Source organism: Schistocerca nitens, chromosome 3 (genome assembly GCF_023898315.1).
Source record: "Schistocerca nitens isolate TAMUIC-IGC-003100 chromosome 3, iqSchNite1.1, whole genome shotgun sequence".
NCBI classification, from domain to species: domain Eukaryota; kingdom Metazoa; phylum Arthropoda; class Insecta; order Orthoptera; family Acrididae; genus Schistocerca; species Schistocerca nitens.
The window spans coordinates 833,293,112-833,315,218 of record NC_064616.1 but is presented as its reverse complement, the minus strand read 5'-3'; the positions used below and the strand labels follow the sequence as shown (position 1 = coordinate 833,315,218).

Here is a 22,107-nt window from a genome sequence, read left to right as displayed (position 1 = left end):
GTTAAGCTTACGACTCAAACCAAACTACTGTAGCTGTATCTTCATCCATTCGACCTAAATTGTGTCTCATGTTAGAATGGACCAACTTTGTTTCAATTTGGAGGTGTGGTCTAAAACTTTTCTCTCCCCTTGAATTTTGAGTTTCAAATTTCAGGTGCGGCTTAGATTTGGGAATTTTTTTTTTTTCCTTGATTTTGAGTCTCATTTTTCAGGTGCGGTTTAGATTCAAGTAAATACGGTAAGTGGTTTTTACACTTTGCTGTAATTCGTCTTCTCCATTGTTTGTAGACAAGGTTCGGGTTTCACATCTTGAGTGAGTTATGTCTACCACACTTGCACACTAAATCTCATCTCACGTTAACGTACGCCCCTCTGCAGAAGTATACTATACTACATGCACACTAAAGTGGTTGGTAAGTACCTTAACAGTTTATATTATTTTAATGTATTTAGTTACTATAATTACATCAAGGACTCATATAAATTTTAGCATTCCTTTCATATCAAATACACCAATAAACATGAATCATTCTGATTATTGTAAAACACAGTGCATATCTTGTTGCTTTCCACGAGCTATACAAATAACAGAAAAGCAGTGTAATTTTATGCACAGGAATGTTCCTTAAGTGAAATGATATTATGATCCTGTAAAGCAAACTCAATATTGCATGTTAACAGAGGGTGGATGAAGACAGTACGGAACTACACTGCTGTTGCAGCCTGAGCCATACTCCATGCGCACACACTGGTGAACTGATATCATTGCTCCCTTCCACTCTTAACAGTGCTTCCTTATTAATCATTTTGTTAATTCTGATTCAGGTGTAGTTAAGAAAGCAGTTAAACAAGGGTAGATGTGAGAAAGTCACAGGATAGGGATACTTGTACATTAGCCCTACAAACACAGACAGTGTACCGAAAGGTATGAAGCTTGTGACAGCACATAGATAAGAGCAGGACAGGTGTCACAGTAAGTGGCAGAAGTACATGGGAGATAGAATACTGAAGACTGGGACTGGGAGACTCGTAAAACAGACATTTAAGGAAGGACAGGTTTTTCTTAGTATATGCAAAAAATCTTGTCTTGCACAGTGGAGGGAGGAAGCAAAGAGGTGCACAGGCAGACAGGATTCTGAAACAACCATTAAGTTGGTTTTCTTTCCAGAGAAGTGTGCACTGCAACTGGGTGGTCGAGTCTGCACCTGGATATGCAATTCAAAACTCACAGACAACTGACCAATAATGATACCGATTACAATTATTGAAAGCAGTGCACTGGTTGCAACCAGGTACCTATATTAGGACAGTGGGTAGTATCAGCTCTTAGCTTACAGGAAACAAAATGTGATTTGACTACAGCAAACTTAATGCATACACTTTCCAAGATAAAAGTCTCGTTAAAGCCAAACTATCATCATGGGATGATCAATTAACCAGTGAAACTCAACATTTTAAATTCTATTTTTCTTTTATCTATTTAGGTCCATGCTTGGAAATATCACATTCATGATCTTGTTCATAAACCAAGTGTGGCTATCATTACTATAAGAATAATTTTCACTGTCGCTGAAATGTGAAAACTCATTTACTCTGATTCTCTTCCCTCTTTAATCTTCTACGGTATCATATTTGTGACAATTCTGCATTTACAAAGAATATTCCTTGCCTAGAAAAGGGCAGTTGAAATTACCTTTTGTGTCAGTTTTTTCATGCCCTACCAATCAGGCATCACATAATTGGAGCTTTGCATATATGTACATGTAGTCCTTCATGTGAATTGTGTTCGAGTATGGACACATTCAAAATGAACTATGACAGTCTCTCAGTGAAGGCTATAAAGAAATTATTATTTGCAATTGGATAACAGTTCCTTAACCATTGTACAAAAAAATATGCACTCTTCTGCATGTCCATTTTCAACAGGATTACCACAGAACTGGAAAGTGTGAGTAAAACTATAGATTTTCATATCTAAGTTGAAAGGTTTGACTGGAACACTGTTTACTCTGCATATGAGTTCCTCACAGTATTTTAAAGAGGTTGCTGAAATGTGTTGTTATAAACCATCTCTATTTTTTAAAATTCTTTTTAATGCCATTCTGTAAATTACAATAGCAATTTAATGTCCTGGTGAGAGGACTGGAATAATGTGCTAGGTGAACATATTGAAAAGGCCTTACTGTGAGTTTTTACCAAATATGATCATGTACCAAGGGATTGGAAGGAGTGAGGCAGAACACTGGTAGGGCAGGTAGATGGTGGAATACCATTATGGGGCCACTGGACGATTTAGTCGAGGACACTTCATCACCCACCCTGATGAAAGGTACTCTAAGCCAACAAGACAGGATGTGATTGAGTTGCTCCAGTTCACAATAATAGTTTTCAATGAGGGGAATGCTCCTTGTAAGTGGTTAGCAAGTGTAGATAGACTATTAAGATCATGGGTGATAAGCCATGGGAAATTTAGGTTACGAGAGTATGTCTTCTAAGATCTTCAGGATTTCAGAAGAGTGTTTGTTCCTTAGATATAGCTTCCAAGGACAGCTAAAATGTGAAACACTTTTATGCAAGGGTACCTGACAAAATGGAAGTACTGTTGGTTGGCTTAATACAATCAGAGTTTCTTATTGCACTATCACAGATGGAAGTCGACATCTGGGAAAGTGGCTCACTGTGCACAAAGCAACCAAATGAAAAACACTGGTCGAATGGTGCTAAGATTCAAGTAATGGGGACAGGGTCTCCTGACCCTGGGTCCATGTAATAAATATACTATACATGAATCTGAGCTAGACAATGGGTTTAGGATTTTGGATGTTTAGAAAGGATTCCTCAAGATGGCTCATGAACAGATTAGCAAATTAAGGAGCCATGCTAGTATCTATAGCACTGCCCAATATGTTCTCAGCAGGAGGAGTTGTGGATAATGTTATGAACAGACATAAGAGGGCAAGGAGAAAATTTTTTGGCATTGTTTAGATATAGGGTTGATTTCAGTGACATTTTGCTTTTTGTTATGTTGGTATGTTTGCACAAGAATAAGTTCATCTGCATAATATTTGTACAGTGAGTGTACTGTCTTCAAATGGATAAACCAGTATTTATTGTATCATAAAATGTCTGTTTTGGATGGTTTATCACCCATGAAAATGCATATAACTCAATGAAGGTTCATACAGAGTCTAGTATTTGATTATCAAAAGCTAAGAAAAAGGTTGTCAAGTACAAAAACCACCGTACTTCTCTATACGATTACCAACGTGAAGGTCATCCCAGAACTGCCACCACATGTGAAAATATCATGACTGACAATTACAAACATATGAAATAGCTAATTCATAATCATTGAAGAAGAAAGTGTTGTACATCAGCAATGACAGTGTGAGCAGAGGCAGGTGCCCTGTAATAATAAAAATACAACATGGTGAAGGTGATTTATTTTATCAGGAAGATTATGGTCAGAGTTTCATGGGATGTAGAACGAATTATTCTTAATGATTACCTAGTAGTGAATACAGTAAAAATAGTCAAAAATTACATTATCTTCAGGAAAACACACCTGCCCATGAAGATGCTTTTCTAATGGGGAGAACTGATGGATTTTAAGTACAAAATGTTGGAGGATCCACCTTCGGACTTCCATTTGTTTAGAAGACAAATCTACTCACTGTAAAAATGTTGTTCTGACTGTATTAAAAAAATTGGGGGCAACGTTTAAAAACAAGAGCACTTTTGATCTAAAATGCGAAGTTGTTCGCTTTCTGCCTGAGAAAATTTCTCCTTGCTACCATGTTTTTTCGGAATGGTGTGGTATATCTCAATGAGCAGCATCTCAAAAATGGCAGTACTTGATAACAGCAAGGCTGTGCATATCACTGATGCAGTTTACTGAAAATAAATATCAATTTTTGTCCAAAGATTATTAAGTGCTTTGAAGCACTTAAATTTGCATCAATATAAGGTAGTTACACATTTATATACTACACCGTACACAAGTGCACACACGAAAACCTGTAGTAATTTGAAATGGCATGATTTTCGAAGCTCTCAACAAATTTGCTTACCTTCCCATACATTGTTTTATAAGTGTCCACTATTTCAATTCGCTGTACTATGCTCCGTCTAGTTACTATGTCAATTATGGCCTGCTCATCGGTGCCAAATCCCTTCATTGCTTTCCTTAATATTTCTGCATCGGCCTTTGGATCAAATGGTTCAGCAGGATACACTGTTGGTGTACACTGAAACAACATAACTGCTTTTTCACACTGCAGATAACTTAGCAATTGTGCTCTGCATTATGTATAGCAATGCAATATTTTACACTAATTAAATTAACTAATTACTGCCACTATATGACAATATAAAATTTATAGCAACTGCACAAAAATCAGTTAAATATTAAAGTAGTAAGACTGCTCGTTAAAGACCCTACCACATTTCATTTAACTTAAACATTATTACAGTATTGTTTCTTATATACATTAACCAAGAAACTCAATTTTTCAGTAAATACACAACATACATACAAACATACCCACTATAACTTGCTTAGACTCTCAGATAGGTTAACAAATCTCATGTTGTTAATCAGGCAGTAACCCACAATACCATCATTTCTGTTGCTTTTCTTAGTACAAACCTAATGTCAGCATTTGCAAACACATAATGTTTCATTCAAATGGACAAATCTTATTTTAGTGTAAATATACAGGGCTTCTACAAATTCAAGACAACCTACAAACAGTAACTGTTAAGGGAATCAAAGCAACTACAACAAATATTGAAGATATTACTGTTAAAGTAATTCTATTCTAACCTACAAAATGCAAACCAAACAGCACTGCAATCCACTTTAACGTCCCTCAACAATGTGAGGGATCAAACTAACCCAAGATTGACAAAACCACGCCTATATCAGTGGTAGGTGCTGTGAATGCGGTTAAAGGCGCTGCAGTCTGAAACCGCAAGACCGCTACGGCCGCAGGTTCGAATCCTGCCTCGGGCATGGTTGTTTGTGATGTCCTTAGGTTAGTTAGGTTTAACTAGTTCTAAGTTATAGGGGACTAATGACCTCAGCAGTTGAGTCCCATAGTGCTCAGAGCCATTTTTTTTGCTGTGAATGACTTACAGCTTTGAGTAGCTTGCCATCAACTCTGACCGCAGATGCAGATGCGGCGGGACCCTTGTCAGAGGCGAGCGACTTTTTATTGTTCGCAAATAGTGAAAGAAAACTTACGCAGGGTCAACATGACACCACATTGTATGATATGTTCTACCAGTTTCCATTCATAGGCAATTTCTTTTTTTTTTTAAAAAATTAAATGAATCTGTGATTTTCCTTTCTGAGAAAGAATTCCTACATTTTTCTCAGCTGTGGTGAACCACTCACATTTCCTGATCAATGAGGAAATTCAAGGAGAAATCCATGAAGACTGACCAACGCCGATTTTGATGATGGCAAGGAACACTTTTCTCAAGAAGTATCGGAAAGTGAAGATGAAAATAATGATACAAAATGACAGCAATGAAGCAGACTTCTTCGAAGTTCTTCCTGAAGATGATGTGATGTTGGATGATCATTTTAGTCAACAAGAATCTTCAGCCTTAGCATCAGAAGCTGATGAGCAAAGCAGAAACTTCAAGCTGAGCAAAGATGAAGAAACTATCTGGATTGATAGTGATCTTTTGCTGTCAGGAAACTTCAGAGTCCCTTTCAGGATCATCATTACAGACTTCTCTGTTGCCAAAGGAAATGTTCAGAACCTGGTAGAAGAGGTAAAATTGTTTTCCTTGTACATCAAACAAGCAATAGTTGACATGATTGTTCAATTCACCAATGAACAAATAAATTGCAAAGAAGCCCAATACAGGCCTGACCAGTGGTCTATTGGACCTACAGATGCTATTGAAGTGAAAGCATTACTACATCTATTCTTTAGCAGCATTACAAGGAATTCAAATCTGAATCAGTCAGGCATGTTTTCTCATATCTTTGGACCATCAATTTTATGGGCAGCAAAAAATTTGACTTTCTACTTTTTCAGCACAAGATTCAACTCAAAATCAGCCCAAGAAGAAAGGAAAAAATTGATAAATTTCCAAGGAGTTTTGCTTCAAAATGTACACTCCAGCAGAACCTGACAAATTCAAGATGAAAATTTTATTGCTCCACAAGAACCTTCTTTTTTGAAGGTATCGCTTACATATGAAAAGCGACAAAAACTCACCAAGGTTTGATATTACCTACCTAGAATGTTCAAGAGACAGAACCTCTCAATCTAACAAATCATCATGTCACATGTAACAACTGGTTTTCATCTACAGAACTTTGTGAGGAGCTCTGTAAATGGCAGAATACCATGTTTGACACCACATGAAGAGACAAGTATGAAATTCCTCCACCTCTCAATGCAACTGAAGGTGGGCAATTTGGAGCTTCATTTTTCCTTTATCAGCCTGACAAGATGTTACTTTCATACCACAAGACAAAAAACAAAATGCGTAAGTGTACTATTTGCACTGCACAATACTGGAACTGTGAAGCCAGACATGCAAAAACCTGATGTTGAAGTTTACAACTCCACAATAGGTGGGGTTTATGTTTTCGACAAGTTGTGTCCCATCTATTCAAGAGAAAGAGGTACCAGAAGATGTCAATGTGCAAATTCTACAGAGTACTGGACACTGCTGGAATAAACACCTTTGTACTGCATCAGTTGAATAACAACGTTGTGACAAGTAGTCGATCCGACTTTCTGACATTATTGACATTCTCATTGGCGAAGTCCTTCATGAAGCTGAGGGTGACCAACTAAGGGCTACCCAGAAATCTACAAACTGAAATAATAGCAGTTATGGGGATTCCAGAGCCTGCAAATTTGATCCCCCCCCCCTCACACCAGTGCCAACCAGGAACCAGAAAGAGGTGGTATCAGTAAATGAATGACAGAAACACACAATATTTGAAGGACCTGTGTCTTGTCCATTTGTAGGCAACATGAGAAAACTAAATGGTTGTGCTTTCAATGTGAGTCAGAATAAATGACAGAAGACTGAAGAAAGTATTACCTATCTTAGCCTAGTTGTACATAGTCGTTTACTTATTTTTTGAGTGTATTTTGTAACAGTGATTTTACCTAGATCTCTTCATATTTAAAAAAAAATGTACTTCATTATTTTACCAAACAATGAAAACAAAACACTGTACCAAAAAATGAGATGGGTCAAAAAGGCCAGAGGTCATACAACATTTCATGGCATTTCAAGTTGTTGAGTGAAGATTAAGCAATCTGCACATAGCAGACTATTGACTGTTTCAAAGTAGGACAGTAGTATGTGGTGTGAGCAAGAAAACAAAATGATATAGTCAACTTACAAGGTAATTTTCCCAAGTGTAAATAAATTATCTTTATGGAACTTGACGGCTGTAGAGAGCGGTCAAAATAATGCAATACATATTTTTTCAATTTTGCTCAGTTTCACTTTTAAGGGGTCAAACACACTCCAAAAGGTAATTTGACACATTAGGTTTAGAGGAAATTTCTTAGAAACCATGATACACAAAACATATGTTGAAATGTAATAAGCATTTTTGAAAACTGTACAACCAATTTTTCTAATAATTTGAAATTTTGCAAAATGCTCCACCCCATTAATCAATTTTGAAAAATGAAAACTTTTGTTACATCATAAATTAAAGAACCTTTCAGGTCACATCCATTCATTTGTAATAAAACTGGTTTCCAAAGTACCATTTTTGGAGAATAAGTTATACACAATCTGCTGTCTGAGTATTTTCAACATACCTAATTAAAATTTCTAGATGTTCATTATTATTCTAATTTTGCATTTTACATACATTTGTTTGATGTTTTAAACTGTTATTTTACTTTTTAAATTCATGTCTTCTTTGTTTACCATTTCACATAAATTTATTTTGTTAAGTGAAATAATAAGTAACTTCTTCTTCTTCTTCTTCTTCTTCTTCAATCACATCAGCCAATTATTTTCTGGTCATCATCTCCAATAGGATTTCTTTCCAAATTGTCCAGTATCTTTTCATCTGTTCTCACCTTTTTTGTCATTCTTCATCTGTAAATATCCTTTTTATTGTTTGTCGTTTGTCTACTTTTGGTTTAAATCTTATTCAGCAGGGCTCGCTCACTAGTGCGCATGTGTTTGTTTAAATTAAACAAATGTGGGTAAAATCTCTAAAATTGTTGCACACTCATGCACTCAAATTGACCACACCGCCACTCTACCTCTCACACACACACTAAAACAATGGAGAAAGAGTAAAAGCAACTATACGTTAGCTTAAAACCAAGTCAAATGACAACGGAGCTAAAAGAATGGCACAGGGAGAAGTCGCTGGCTGACCACTTAAAAATCATGTATGAGCCAGTCTCCCGGTTAACACATAAAACCATAACCATCTCCCTAAAATTATGAGAAAAATGCTGGATAGTTCATAAAACTTTAAAACTCAAACCACATTCATTCATTTGCATGTTGATTAACGTAGAGGGCAGATCCATCGGCAAATCCACTGTACCCTGCTGGTCAGAAAATAAAATGTAGTCCAATAAAATGTGGTGCACAGTGACCTGGACGCTACAAGCACCACACATTGGAGGGGCCTCACACTAGAGCACAAAGCCATGCGTCGCAGAGCTGTGGCCTATGTGAAGATAAATAAGGAGGACATCATCCCATCTTTGTAGCCAAAAGGAAGTATTCCACAGCTGTGTAGTTGGCTCTAATAGACAGAGCTGCTTATCAGTCACTTCCAGCCACTCATCTTCCCATTGACACATGCAACAGGATACCACACAAACAACTGAGGATTGCTACACATCTCCTTGGCTGCTACATCTGCTCTTTTATTCCCTGCAAGACCCATGGGCCTTGGTACCCAGCACAGAGTAAAAGGCACTCAGGGAGGCAGAACAGACAAGGAATTTAGCATTAAAAAATGTCTCATCTGCTCCACTGCCCGCAGATTGAATACACACATGGAGTTCTGCGTCAAATACAGTGAAGTCTCAAGGCAGTTGGACCTTAAGGACATGATCAGGGAAAACAACACAGCAACCAATGGATTGTTTCAACCCACCCGCGAAGACAGCTGTAAAATTGTGGTGCTCATTTAAAATGGTAGAAAATAAAAGTATTAAAAACATGCAGGAGTGTAATCTCTCCTACACAGCACTAAATCTAAATCTAAAATCACCCTAGCCCTCGGCAGTAACCATGGTGGCAGACAGTTAAAACCTGGGATTTGGAGCTGTACATGCTCCACACCAAGTGACTCCAGCACATGCTGCACGCAGATCCTGAACGGCAGTGTTTCTTGAGGATGATGGGAGAAAAGGGGATCCAGAGGTGAATGAGCAACAGTGTAGGATGTAGGTGAAGTCGAGGCTGTGAGGAACTTGCATGCCTGGTGCACCATAAGGAGTTGCTGTCCAATTGTAAGTAGCAGTTCACCAGCTTCAGCATAGAGATTGGGTATGGGGTTGGTCCTATAAGCACCTATGGCCTGCCAAATCCCCCTCATGGTGAACAGCATAAATAACCTTCAAATAAGAAGGGGTCAGCAATCCATACATCGTGCACCCATAGATTAACCATCAACACATGAAACCCCTATAGAACTGGAGCAGACACACCCTGTCTATTCCCCCGAGACCTGTGACTAAGGCATGTTACGATATTCAGTGGCTTCTGGGTTCTGGCTTTCACGTAGGCATGGCAACCAAGACAATTTGGAGTAAAAAGTAAGGCCCTGAAACCCCAGTGTTCTCAATATGTAAAATGGTGTTCCTCACATCCAAGTTAGGTAAATTAAAAATATGATGAGAATGATTAAAATTAAAACACACACACACACACACACACACACACACACACACACACTCTCTCTCTCTCTCACTGCAGAAACCTGGAAACGCAACTTTGCAGTCCATTCCGCTAACCTCCGCACCGAGAGTTGCGGCTGATTGCTTGCTGTTGCAACACTGGAGGAGGAACAAAAAAACTACAAAATTGTCTACAAATAAGGAGCACTGTATAGGACTCTTTACTGTAGACATGATGCTGTTTATGGCTATGGAAAAGAGGGTCACACTTAAAACACTGCCCTCAGGGACACCATTCTCATGCTGAAAACAATCTGACAGCGAGTCACCAACTCAGATCCTTAAAAAAAAAAAAAAAAAAAATCACTGATACAGGAAAGACATTATGAAGATGGTGAGGTGGTGGCGTAATCCTCATTGATGCAGTTGCACAAGAATACTGTATCTCCAAGTAGTGTCATATGGCTCACTGATATCAAAGAAAATGCCAATACAGTGATGTTTACATAGGAAAGCCTACTGAACAGCCACCTCTAGCTGGGTCAGATTGTTGACAGTGGACCAAAATTTCCAGAATCCACACAGAGTGGCTAAGAAGTTGCCTCGTCTCCAATAACCAGCCAATATTACTGTTAACCATTCATTCCAGGGTCTTTCCTACACAGTTCATTAAGGCGATACTCTGATAAATAATAGGACATGTGCAGCCCTTTCTTGGTTTGAGGAGAGGTATCAAAATTGCCTCTTCATGAGTTTAGGAAGTGACCTGTCTGTCATATCAAATTAAAATATTTGAGGATGATTCATTTTGACATTACTGGCAAATGTCTAAGCATGCAGTGCCGGATTTTGTTGCAACTGGTTGCAGTACCACGAGTCTCAGACAGCACCAATTCCAGCTTCCACATGGAGAAAGTATAGTTATAAATCTTCAAATTGTTGGACCTGAAGTCCAACTTGTCCCTCTCTACATTTGCACAGCAGTGACAAAATGCCGGATTCTGGCTTACACTGGCAGTAGTTCTTGCAAAATGAGGATCGAGTGACATTTCTGGGCACTGTCTGGAGACACACCTATTCCAGCAATGCAGCTATTGTTACACAACCATGTTTTCCAGGAACCCTCCTCATGACTTCCCATACTTTTGTGGAACAAATGAAATGATTAATGGAGTGCAGGAACGCTTGCCATGACCTCTTCTTGCTCTCCATAATTATGCATCGAGCCTTGACTCTCATGCCTTTAAAAGGAAGTGAAGTTGTCTGCTTTACGGCAACATTAAAACCATCGAAGAGCTACACACCTGTCCTGGATTGCTGAAAAACACTCATCTCTGTCTACCAAGGTACAGGTAACCTCCCCAAGATGACCTGCAGACTTATGGATGGATAAGTCAGCGGCATGATGGATCACTTGCATGATGTGGTTTGCCCATTCCTGTAATCTATCATGGTATTCAAACACTGTCAACCGACTGAACAGCACCCAGTTAGCTCTGCTGATCATCCATTTTGGTGGCTTCTGTGCAAGCAAGCAATCCTTGCTCCAGTAGATGGATCCACAGTGGGGACTGGTCACCAAAATGAAGGTCCTCAGTTGCTTCCCACTGTGCTGAATATGCAAGGGCTGGAGAGCAGAAAGAGAGGTCAATGGCTGAGGATGACCCAGTAGCAGTCAAGTAAACATGGGGTCTAAAATGCATACCTTAAGAGCTATGAGCAGTTCTACAAGGTGAGTCAAAAAGGACTTTACAACTTTGGAATGATACAGAAATTTACTGAGATAACTTATTATGAGATAACTTTTAGAATTGGTAGATGTGTCATTTTGTAGCAAACAATGTCAAATTTTATTCACATACTGCATCAGTAGCCCATTCCTCCACCAGGAGCACCAGTGCAGTGCTCAGAACGGCTGGTTACATGGGTGCACGACATGCTTGCTGTGTTTTTTGGTTTCACGAAAAAAACTCGGCAACAATTGTTCTGCGTAAATTTCGCACTCTGGAACACATTTGTGACAGTCTCAAACTTAATGTGTTTTGTGCCCTTTAACAAATTGAAAGTGCATGGCCCTTTCTTCATGGAGAAAACTGCCATTGATATTGCGTATCGAGATATGCTTGAAAACTTTTTAATTTCACAGATCGATGAAGATGACTGAGATGGGATGGTTTACTACCAGCAAGCCAGTGCACCACCTTATTCCCTCATGGAAGGTCAATGTTTCATCAATAATCACTTCCTAGGTCAATGAATTGGCCATGAAGAGCCAATAGTATGGCTACCTCGCTCCCCACACTTTACACCACTGGATTCCTCCTCCTGTGGTTCCACTGAAGAACAAATACATATTCCACCCCTACCAAACAATTTAGCCAACCTGAAAAATCTAATCCACACTGCTGTTGCAGAAGTTACATCCGATTTGCCGCAACGAGTGTGGGAAGAAATTGATTAGTGGTGTTTGTCACATTATAAATGGTAGTCACATTGAACCAAAATGACATTTGACACTTATGTGAAACTTTAAGTTATTTGATACATGTACCATTTCTGTAAGTTAACTCAATAAATTTCTATACCATTCCAAATTTCTATATCAGTCCTTTTTGACTCGCCCTGTATAATGGGACAGGTGACACTGCAGCTATGAATTTTCACCAATTTAAAAGTAGCTGCAGTTATATTTGAAAACGGCAGGATTTGGTACCAGATACATAATTTTGTGTTCTTGGTGAGGCATTGACAAAAGCATCACATGGTGTTATAGGAAAAGAGAACTAGGCCCTTAAAATTGAAAGTTAAATTTTTTTTTAAAGCTCATAATTGTGGGCTATCTTCACTCCACACTTGGTAACCATATTATCAGTTTATAAATATTGCCTGACCCTTGCATGCCAAGATGATCTGACTATCAATGAGAAAGCAAAATCTTCATATACTCTGAAAGCACTGCTCACTTAACTGTTAAAAATGATACCAGGTGTCTTCCCAGTACACCAGTTACTCTTTATGTGACATTTCTATGCGATTTATCATCTTTCTCCCATTCACTCTGCTGCTTGTTTAGTGTATACTTCCAACAGTTTCTTGCATCACATGGCATCCTTACTGAAGTTTAGGAACTTTGGTTGTTCTGTAGTCTGGTAGGACTTAAGCGTTAAGAAGCTGGGCATGTTATCACTGTCTATGAGAAGTGTACCATTATGGAGATGTTTTAAAGACTTAAAAGGTAGTGTAATTATCTCCTGAGCTTTTTAAATGTAGAAGGGATAGCTCTTTATAAGACATCCCCTTTTCACTATACCTTTGCTAAAATTACTTGTTATTTGAAGTTTGTCACATGGCATTATGGTGCTGCCATTTTGGCTGTCAGGAGCACCTTGGGTAGGGCTCTGACGAGAGGTAGCAGGATGCTGGCAGTGTCTAATAACAGATTACAAGTGTACACTATACTACTCTAAAACTGCAATTGAAATGACCACTGTTGCAACACAATGTCAATGGAGAACTGATCTTGAGAGATAAGAGCTCCTATTGGAGGAACTATGTTCCCAAGCAAAGTGTCAGCTAAAAAGTGATCTTAATCTGCCTATAAACTGAGTACTTTTAAACACACGTGTCCTGTTACTATTCATAGTAGTGCTGCTTCCAAAACAACTCATCAGCCAGATGCCTCTCTTCCCCACAGGTGCCATCCTAACTCCACAACAACAATCCAACACAGCCCCACAAACCTGAGCCATCCCAACTACACACAGCACCCCTTTCAGTTTATATTTTACTGTCATCACAACAAAGGCAGTATTGCCAATTGATGATTGCTGAATCAGAGTCAGAGGTTACAGTACTAGAGAACTTATCACCCAAAAAGTCTTAGCTTTTTTAAAATCTGAACACACTGTGGTGCTTATCAATTAGCATCACACAGGAGAAATTTGTTGCTTCTGGAATGCTGAGTATTGAACCACCCAAGTGAAATGACCTATGACATCTCCACATATCAATACTATTGAGCAGAAAGCTAATGAATGATTAATGCAATCTTGGACCTTATCTTCCCCTTAATGAGTTTTATAACACATGTAGAAAATATTCTCTGCTGATGACAGCAGCATTAGCCACTGATAAAAAAACCAGAACTCCTGGAGGATGTGTATGACTAGGCAGTATGTAATAAATTTTTATTGTTAACAAAAATTAGCTTGAATTTCAGCTTAAAAGGAGAGATCGTCTGCCACTTTCAGCATAAATGATACATCGTTTAGTGTGTAGCAAATAAGTATTTTAGGGATGAATATTGATTTTCAGTTGACAGGGAATGAACACAGGAAGATACTGGCAAAGAGACATCATAAGCGTGTTATGCCCTTAGGGTCATTTCAGTATGTAACAACCAGTGCCTTGTGGTTTGATACTATTCCTATGTCCATTAAAGATTTTATCTATGAGGTTTACTTCTGGGAATAAAATGCATAAAAAACAAACACACACACACACACACACACACACACACACACACACACACACACACACAGACAGAGTTTTCAAACAGCAGAAAATCACCATATGATTAACAACTGCAATTTGTTGGGATTATTAAAAATCAAATCAAGGCTCATGGTAATAAAATACTGAAAAATGTGTATCCTTCCTGCACTGAGTGCATTCACCTACAATCAGTTGGTCGCATCATGAAAAACAATAATAAGTGTGTCACAAATAGTTCTACACACTATCTGGAATTAAAACTGCAGGAAATGAAAGAGTTAACTAAAATACATTTATTTATACATGCAGTCAAAGCCGACCTCTTAAAAACTACACACACAGTTTATTTAGAGTAATCTGAGTAGGGTTTAATAAAAAATAAGCGAGCATAGTGCATAATAATAATGTCTCGCCATTCTTTCCGAGTTCAATATTTCAATCATGAGTGGAGTCTGACTCAGCTTTTCAGGCTGGCATAAGGAAAGAAATGGATCTATAACAGAGGCATGGCAATGCCACAGCAATGTATACTAAATATAAAAGTAATGAGGTAGTGCATAAGATGTTAGCCTCAGATTTGTGGGGATGAAGGCTAATGCTCTGTCTGGCCATCATGATTCATGTAATCCTAAATCACTACAGGCAAATGCCAAGATGGTTTGTTCACCAAGGCAATGGCTGACCACCTGTCCTCTCCTCATTACACAACTATATATCCTGTATCATTGTAAAATGATTCTTGGGTTGATAAATTACTATACTATTTTCCCTAAACTATCATTAGGCCAAGATGACAGAGGTGGAAATTAAATAAAGACTTTACCAAAGAACAATAGTTGCTCACATGTATACATAAATAAATAGCAACATTTTAAGATGCAAACTCCTACTGCAGAATATGAAAAAGAAACTACGTTTAGGAATGGAGAACACAAGAGAAATTTTAGACAAATCTTTTACAGGAATGGACAGTAATCTACACTGCTACGCAATCTGTAACTGAAATGAAAGGAGATGTCAACTGATTGCAACAAAAATGCCCTCCCATCATGCTGATATAAATAAAATTCATTCCATTTGGTCAGATTGGATTAGAAACTTTTACAGTAGAGAAAACTGTCACGATTTATGGAGTAAGTGCAGAGGTTGGGGAGGTTGTTTGTTTGATTTGGAATAGGAAAACAAACAGTAAGGTCATCAGTCCAATTGGATTATGGAAGGAAGTCGGCTGTGCCCTTTCAAAGAAACCGTCCGGGCATTTGCCTGAAGTGATTTAGGGAAATCACGGAAAACCTAAATCAAGATGGCTGGACCGTCATCCTCCTGTATGTGAGTCCAGTGTGAACCACTGCACCATCTCGATCGATTTGTTGGGGAGGGAAATTATGAATTATGAACAGGAGACTATAAGGTAAACGGTACAGGCATGAAAGAGGAGTGGACGTCCACATGTCACAATGTGTGTGTCTTCCAGCATATAATCTCACTGTAGATACAAACTTAACTTTTCAAATTTTATGCAGGCTCGCAAATATCTCCTCATAGATAAAACAAATATTTTAAAAATACACTGTGTAATGCAACAACTATGCCTAGTTACTTACCAGTGACCGGTAATATGACTGAGAAGCCATTGGTGAATATATGTTATCTGAAATAAGCAACAGTAAAATTATTAAAACATTATTTCAAAATTTTCACAGCAATAGACCTACATTTAATGAAATATTTCATACGTAGATCTGATAACAAAAGATATGGTTGCAGATTTTTTATGTTATCATCATCTAAAGAATTAATGGCAGATCATACAATAATGTATGTACCTTTTTCCCGGTTGCTTAAAAACAAAAAATAATCAGCCCATAGATTACTGTGGCTAGGTGAGGAAAGGGGTGTGGAACTTTCATTCACATTTGATGTGTGGTATACTGTGTAATCAGTTATATTAATAGAAATAAATTAGAATATCACCCCTAAAACCACTGGCTCGGTTGTATATAATTTTCATCAGAGTATATGCCCAGAACAATCAGTTTCAATCTTTGTCTAACACAGTAGCATAGCCCCAGGTAATTTTCACACAAAAATGTAACTCTTGCTATCAGTCTCATATCTTTTTAAAAAAAAAAAATTAAGATGAGAAAATAATGAGTCCTTCCTCACATGTTCCACTCGGTAGTATAAGACACACAAATGAAGAAATGAAACGGCATGAACTGAGTTAACTCGACGTCTAGTTTTCTTAGCTCATGAGCAAGGAATGAGGAGAGTATGTTTACTAATTATGTAATGAAGTAAGAGGGAACGATGCATTCGCCTAATCCTACCTTAAAACCATACAATTAAGTGTGAGTGGTGGTGCGAGGGGAGAATGAGGCTGCTCCACGAAGGACGCAATAAGATTATATTATTATGAAGATCATACCAAATTGTGTACTGTTACTTCCGCTACTGGGGCTCGCGAAAAAGAATCTATCGTGGGCCAACTCATCTTTACTACAAGATCGAGAATCAGTAACATCTGACAAGAATCCCACAAAATCGCGGTACAATGGAATTCATTGCCTCAGTTTCCATTCCTTATGGAAAACAGTAACTTAAATTTAACAATTACACAGGGCAATTAAAAACCTGACAGAATTTATTAAAAAAGCATAACAATACCTGGCAAAACAAGGGGGTACCTGTTTTCGTCAATCGTCCAGTTATTACCTGAGCCTTAGTGAAACTTGCTTCTTAGATGGAAACAACAAGAAACTCTCCTAAACCTCTTGTGTGTAGCACCGCCACAGTCAGAACACAAATATTTAATGACACGTCTCAGCGTTTGCCTCAATTCACAACCAATGTCACGTGAATCAGCTACACCATAAAACTTCCTGTCATGATGTCATTCCCGTTGCTCATACTTCGCGGTTACAAGAATCACTTGCGCATGCGCTGGGACGGCAACTGTAAATGTTTGGTCACGGGGGTGTAACGCTATATATATTTCACACAGGGACTTCCGCTAACATGACCTTGTTGCCTTGTTCGCTGCCAGGCCACTTGGAGTGCTTTAGGTTTACACCAGTCCGTCATCTCGCTTTCTCATTGGCTAATTTTTAAGCTTCTATATCCGTTTTAGTTTCTTACGGGACGTGTTTTCAACTCGTAACATTGCGCTGCTCGTTATGACTTCCCGTGTGTTTTGCTCTGTATTACGTTGTAAATATGTTGCTTGTATTCTCATTGCGTTCTGCTAGTATCCTTAATACTGGGTGGGGTAAATGATTCCGTAATTGTTATTTCTTCATGCAAAACAGAAGCTGCTTACGTTGCATGGTGTTCTGTGGACGTACGGTACGTTTATTGTTATTGCTTACGCATCTGTGTGTCTACCGCTCGATTTAAAAGCGTTGTAAGTATATTGCTTTTGTTGTACTTTATTTATGTTTGCATCCGTTTTCCGTACTTCTCGCACGGAGTTCGTATTTATACTCGAGTATTGCACAAATATGCAGTTTCAGTGATATAGAGCATTAAAGATCTGTTCAAGACATCCCCTTTTTTTCGGTTTGTTGTACTGTAGTGGCAGGAAGTCTGGTACCGATCTAGTATACAAACTTTACCTCGCATATAACGGAGAACTCCGTGTTGGTAGGTTTTGATGGTATTTAGGTTCGTATTCAGCATTATTACATCTTGTCACGGAATGAATATGTTATTGTGCTTTAAATGGTGTTGCTTTTTGCCACTGAGTGCCATGCATTTTACAGTGGATTGCAGAATGTGGATGTAGATCAGTATGTTTTGTGCGCTTGGTGACTAGAGCGTTCGCCCTTGCAAATGCTGAAAACGTGCCAAACGGATGGAAACAAAAATAACGTAGAATACGAACAATATACTTAATTAAAATACAGGGTGATTCAAAAAGAAGACCACAACTTTAAAAATGTGTATTTAATGAAAGAAACATAATATAACCTTCTGTTATACATCATTACAAAGAGTATTTAAAAAGGTTTTTTCCACTCAAAAACAAGTTCAGAGATGTTCAATATGGCCCCCTCCAGACACACGAGCAATATCAACCCGATACTCCAACTCGTTCCACACTCTCTGTAGCATACCAGGCGTAACAGTTTGGATAGCTGCTGTTATTTCTCGTTTCAAATCATCAATGGTGGCTGGGAGAGGTGGCCGAAACACCATATCCTTAACATACCCCCATAAGAAAAACTCACAGGGGGTAAGATCAGGGCTTCTTGGAGGCCAGTGATGAAGTGCTCTGTCACGGGCTGCCTGGCGGCCGATCCATCGCCTCGGGTAGTTGACGTTCAGGTTTCATAATTAACCTTTTTCGTAGGACTCTCCATACAGTTGATTGTGGAATTTGCAGCTCTCTGCTAGCTCTGCGAGTCGATTTTCCTGGGCTGCGAACAAATGCTTGCTGGATGCGTGCTACATTTTCATCACTCGTTCTCGGCTGTCCAGAACTTTTCCCTTTGCACAAACACCCATTCTCTGTAAAATGTTTATACCAACGTTTAATACACCGCCTATCAGGAGGTTTAACACCATACTTCGTTCGAAATGCACGCTGAACAACTGTCGTCGATTCACTTCTGCTGTACTCAATAACACAAAAAGCTTTCTGTTGAGCTGTCGCCATCTTAGCATCAACTGACGCTGACGCCTAGTCAACAGCGCCTCAAGCGAACAAATGTACAACTAAATGAAACTTTATAGCTCCCTTAATTCGCCGACAGATAGTGCTTAGCTCTGCCTTTTGTCGTTGTAGAGTTTTAAATTCCTAAAGTTGTGGTATTCTTTTTGAATCACCCTGTACATTCAAAGGAGCTGTTCACACACGGATTCGTAAGTAGTGACAAATAGAAATAAGTCCACAGTATACCATGCGATGAAACCAGCATGTGTTTCATATGAAGCAAAAACAAATACGTAACCATTTACCCCACTCAGTATTAAAGAATGAGAGCAAAAATAAGCAAAATACGAGCAAAATATTTACAATGCAATTCAAAGAGTTTAATACACACAAGAAAGTCGTAATCGGGAACATAATTCCCACTCGATTACAGCCACACCGTCGAAATGGCAACTTTTTTTTATGTAAATTAACTCTAGTACCAGACCCACACATAAAGTATAGACGAAAAATATTATCGTATGGTACTGGAATTTCGCAAACCAAGAATACGGATTGTCGCGCCGTATTTTCCCAAATTTGAAGTTCACTGCCAGTTTACTCGGAGCGCTTTCATCTGTCGATTTTTCCATACCATAACCTGGCCCTCGCGTGTCTGATATTTTTTGTGTTCTGTGTGTTTCGTTTTACCATGATCTACCGCCACCTCATATATTCGCTCATGTCATTCATCCATAACTATGTGACTGTCGTGGGAGGCACTTCATTTCCATTAATAAATTCTAGTTAACTTACACGCGAGCTGGCAGAATACTCCTGTCTCTTTAATTCTTCTACTTAACATCTTTCGCGCTGCAATAGCAAGTCACCCCATAGATAAGAGTAAACAAACATTACCATTTTTAGCTCATTTCTGTTTGTCGTTCAGCCGACTCGGATGAAGTCAGGTCCAGTATCCAGATGGACTGACGTAGCATCCAATTTGGTTAGCGTCAGGAACATATGCATGACTGGGCCATGCCTCACATTCTGTCGAAAGTTAGCTGTGCGTTCGTAGAACTGTTATGACGAACGGCGCTAGTGAAATAAATGGGCAGTTGCAAATTTTACATAAATGTTTATTGAAGCCATATCAAAGCAAATAAAGTTACACGGAGCGAAGTTTCCGACATTAAGTCTGTTAGTGATCACCTGTATCTCATGTTAACAGATTTCTAAAAGAACTAGAAATGCTCCTAGATAAGGCATTCGGATATTATAATTATTCTTCATCTCCGTGGCGCAGTGGTAGCCAGCACGTTAGCTCAACGTGTGCCGTCTGGAGACTGGTCACCGTCTACAAAAGAAAAAAACCTTGAGTGAAGTTCTCATCCATATAATTTGAAAGATGTCGTGACAATCGCACAGAACCACTGACGAAAAAACGACAGACAGACAGATCGGAAGAAAGTGGGCAGCGTGTGTGGCTGCTACCCAGAGGACCCAGGTTCGAAGCTTGGTACAACCAGGGATTTTTCTTTGGTGGAAGGAATGGAACGGCGTGCACTCAGCCTTGTGAGGCTATTTTGAAGAGCTACTTGATGGAGAAGTAGTGGCTGCAAGTTCAAGAAAGCCGGCGACGACAGAAAGAGCGGTGCATTGACTCCATGCCCTTCGTACCGCATCCAAATGACGCCATTGACAGAGGATGACACGACAGCAGGTCGGTCCCGATTGACCCGTCTGTTTCAGAACGCGAATCTTTGCTCAGTAGTAGTTTATTCATTCAGAGACAATATACACTGCATGGATTTCGTCAGAAAATACATATTAATAATATCAGGGTGTGCTGTACAATATCCTACATAATACAAGATTGCATAGTACCTTACACAATATCACATTCAATGTTGCACACACAACTTTGATCAATTATGAAAAAGATATATTACATGGAACACATAGTTGACGTTTACATACAAACACACAATAGTTTCAACGCTTTTATTCAAAATGTTCATTCATACAATGGCAAGCACTTGATTAAAAATACTATTGACACATTATACATTAATGTAATTATTTACTGCAAGATAACTCCAGTATTCTTTGACACTATAATAGTAGTTTGTCTTTAAAAAACTTGAATAGGGAATAGGTTGCATTGTATTTCTCACACAAAGAACACTTACATACATATTATTCACCATTATATGTGGAACTCACTATTGGTAAATTTTCAGACACCACCATCGTAATATAATTTTATGATATGTGAGAGTGGTTGCGCTATGACACTACCACATTTAATTATGACTAGACCAGGTTCCTCATCAATGCATGAAGACATATTATTCTTCATTGCTTTTATTATTCTAAGAACGTCTGAGCTGTTTGCGGTACACAGCACTATTGAATGAAGACTCTGTTCTTGTCGAACTGAAGTTCAACTACTCCTAAACGATTCTTACTCAAGTTGACTGGAGTATTTATGAAGTAGTCATTTACGAAATTTGCTAGAGTAAGATTTCTGAATAGCATTCTGTGATCATCTTTTAAAACAATTTCATTTTGTTGTTTTAACATATTTGTTTATTTCCTTTTTACTACATACACATTAATTTCGATTGATTTCTGATCCTATAATTACATCGTCATTGTGCATTGTCTTAACTTTTTTAATCACTTTCCTAAAAAAAATTGTTAATTGTCTTTACATAATCTGAGAATTGTTCGTCTTTGTTGTTGTTGTTTTTATTTTTATTTTCTTAGTTAATTGAAATGTTTTAAAGTTTGACTACATACTAGTACTCTGGTAGTAGGTGGTATTCACTGGTTGTTGTTCCTTGGAATGACATTGATTGTAGTGAGTTTTTTTTTTTTGAAAACACATATCAAATAGGGACATGAAATTAAAAGAAAATTCATTGAGTAATTTACCACTTTATTGGTTCTTGGTTTTGCAAATACATTTTCCACGTTTATTTTACTAACATCTGAGTAAAAACATTCAATTTTTCTGTGTAGAACTGCGTTTTGTATTCCCACTTACGACTTACTGCCTTGGGTATAGAAGAATTTAAATGTGTTTCTAGTGTGTTGTGATCCAGA

At 38.3% G+C, this 22,107-nt stretch overlaps 1 protein-coding gene across 4 annotated transcripts in view; it reads right to left on the bottom strand.

Moving 5' to 3' along the window:
* Window positions 1–22,107, bottom strand: part of LOC126248862 (annexin B9-like) — a 145,167-nt gene that overhangs the window by 84,990 nt on the left and 38,070 nt on the right. The window contains exons 1-3 of one of the 4 annotated variants that reach the window (XM_049950298.1): window positions 17,031–17,383; window positions 15,968–16,014; window positions 4,071–4,247 (exon numbers count right to left, since the gene is read on the bottom strand). In XM_049950298.1, coding sequence (XP_049806255.1) covers window positions 4,071–4,247; window positions 15,968–15,997 — 207 coding nt within the window. In that variant the 5' untranslated portion in view covers window positions 15,998–16,014; window positions 17,031–17,383. Of the gene's footprint in view, window positions 1–4,070; window positions 4,248–15,967; window positions 16,015–17,030; window positions 17,384–22,107 lie in introns of those variants that run through there. The other 3 variants (XM_049950299.1, XM_049950297.1, XM_049950300.1) reach the window with 3 other exon arrangements.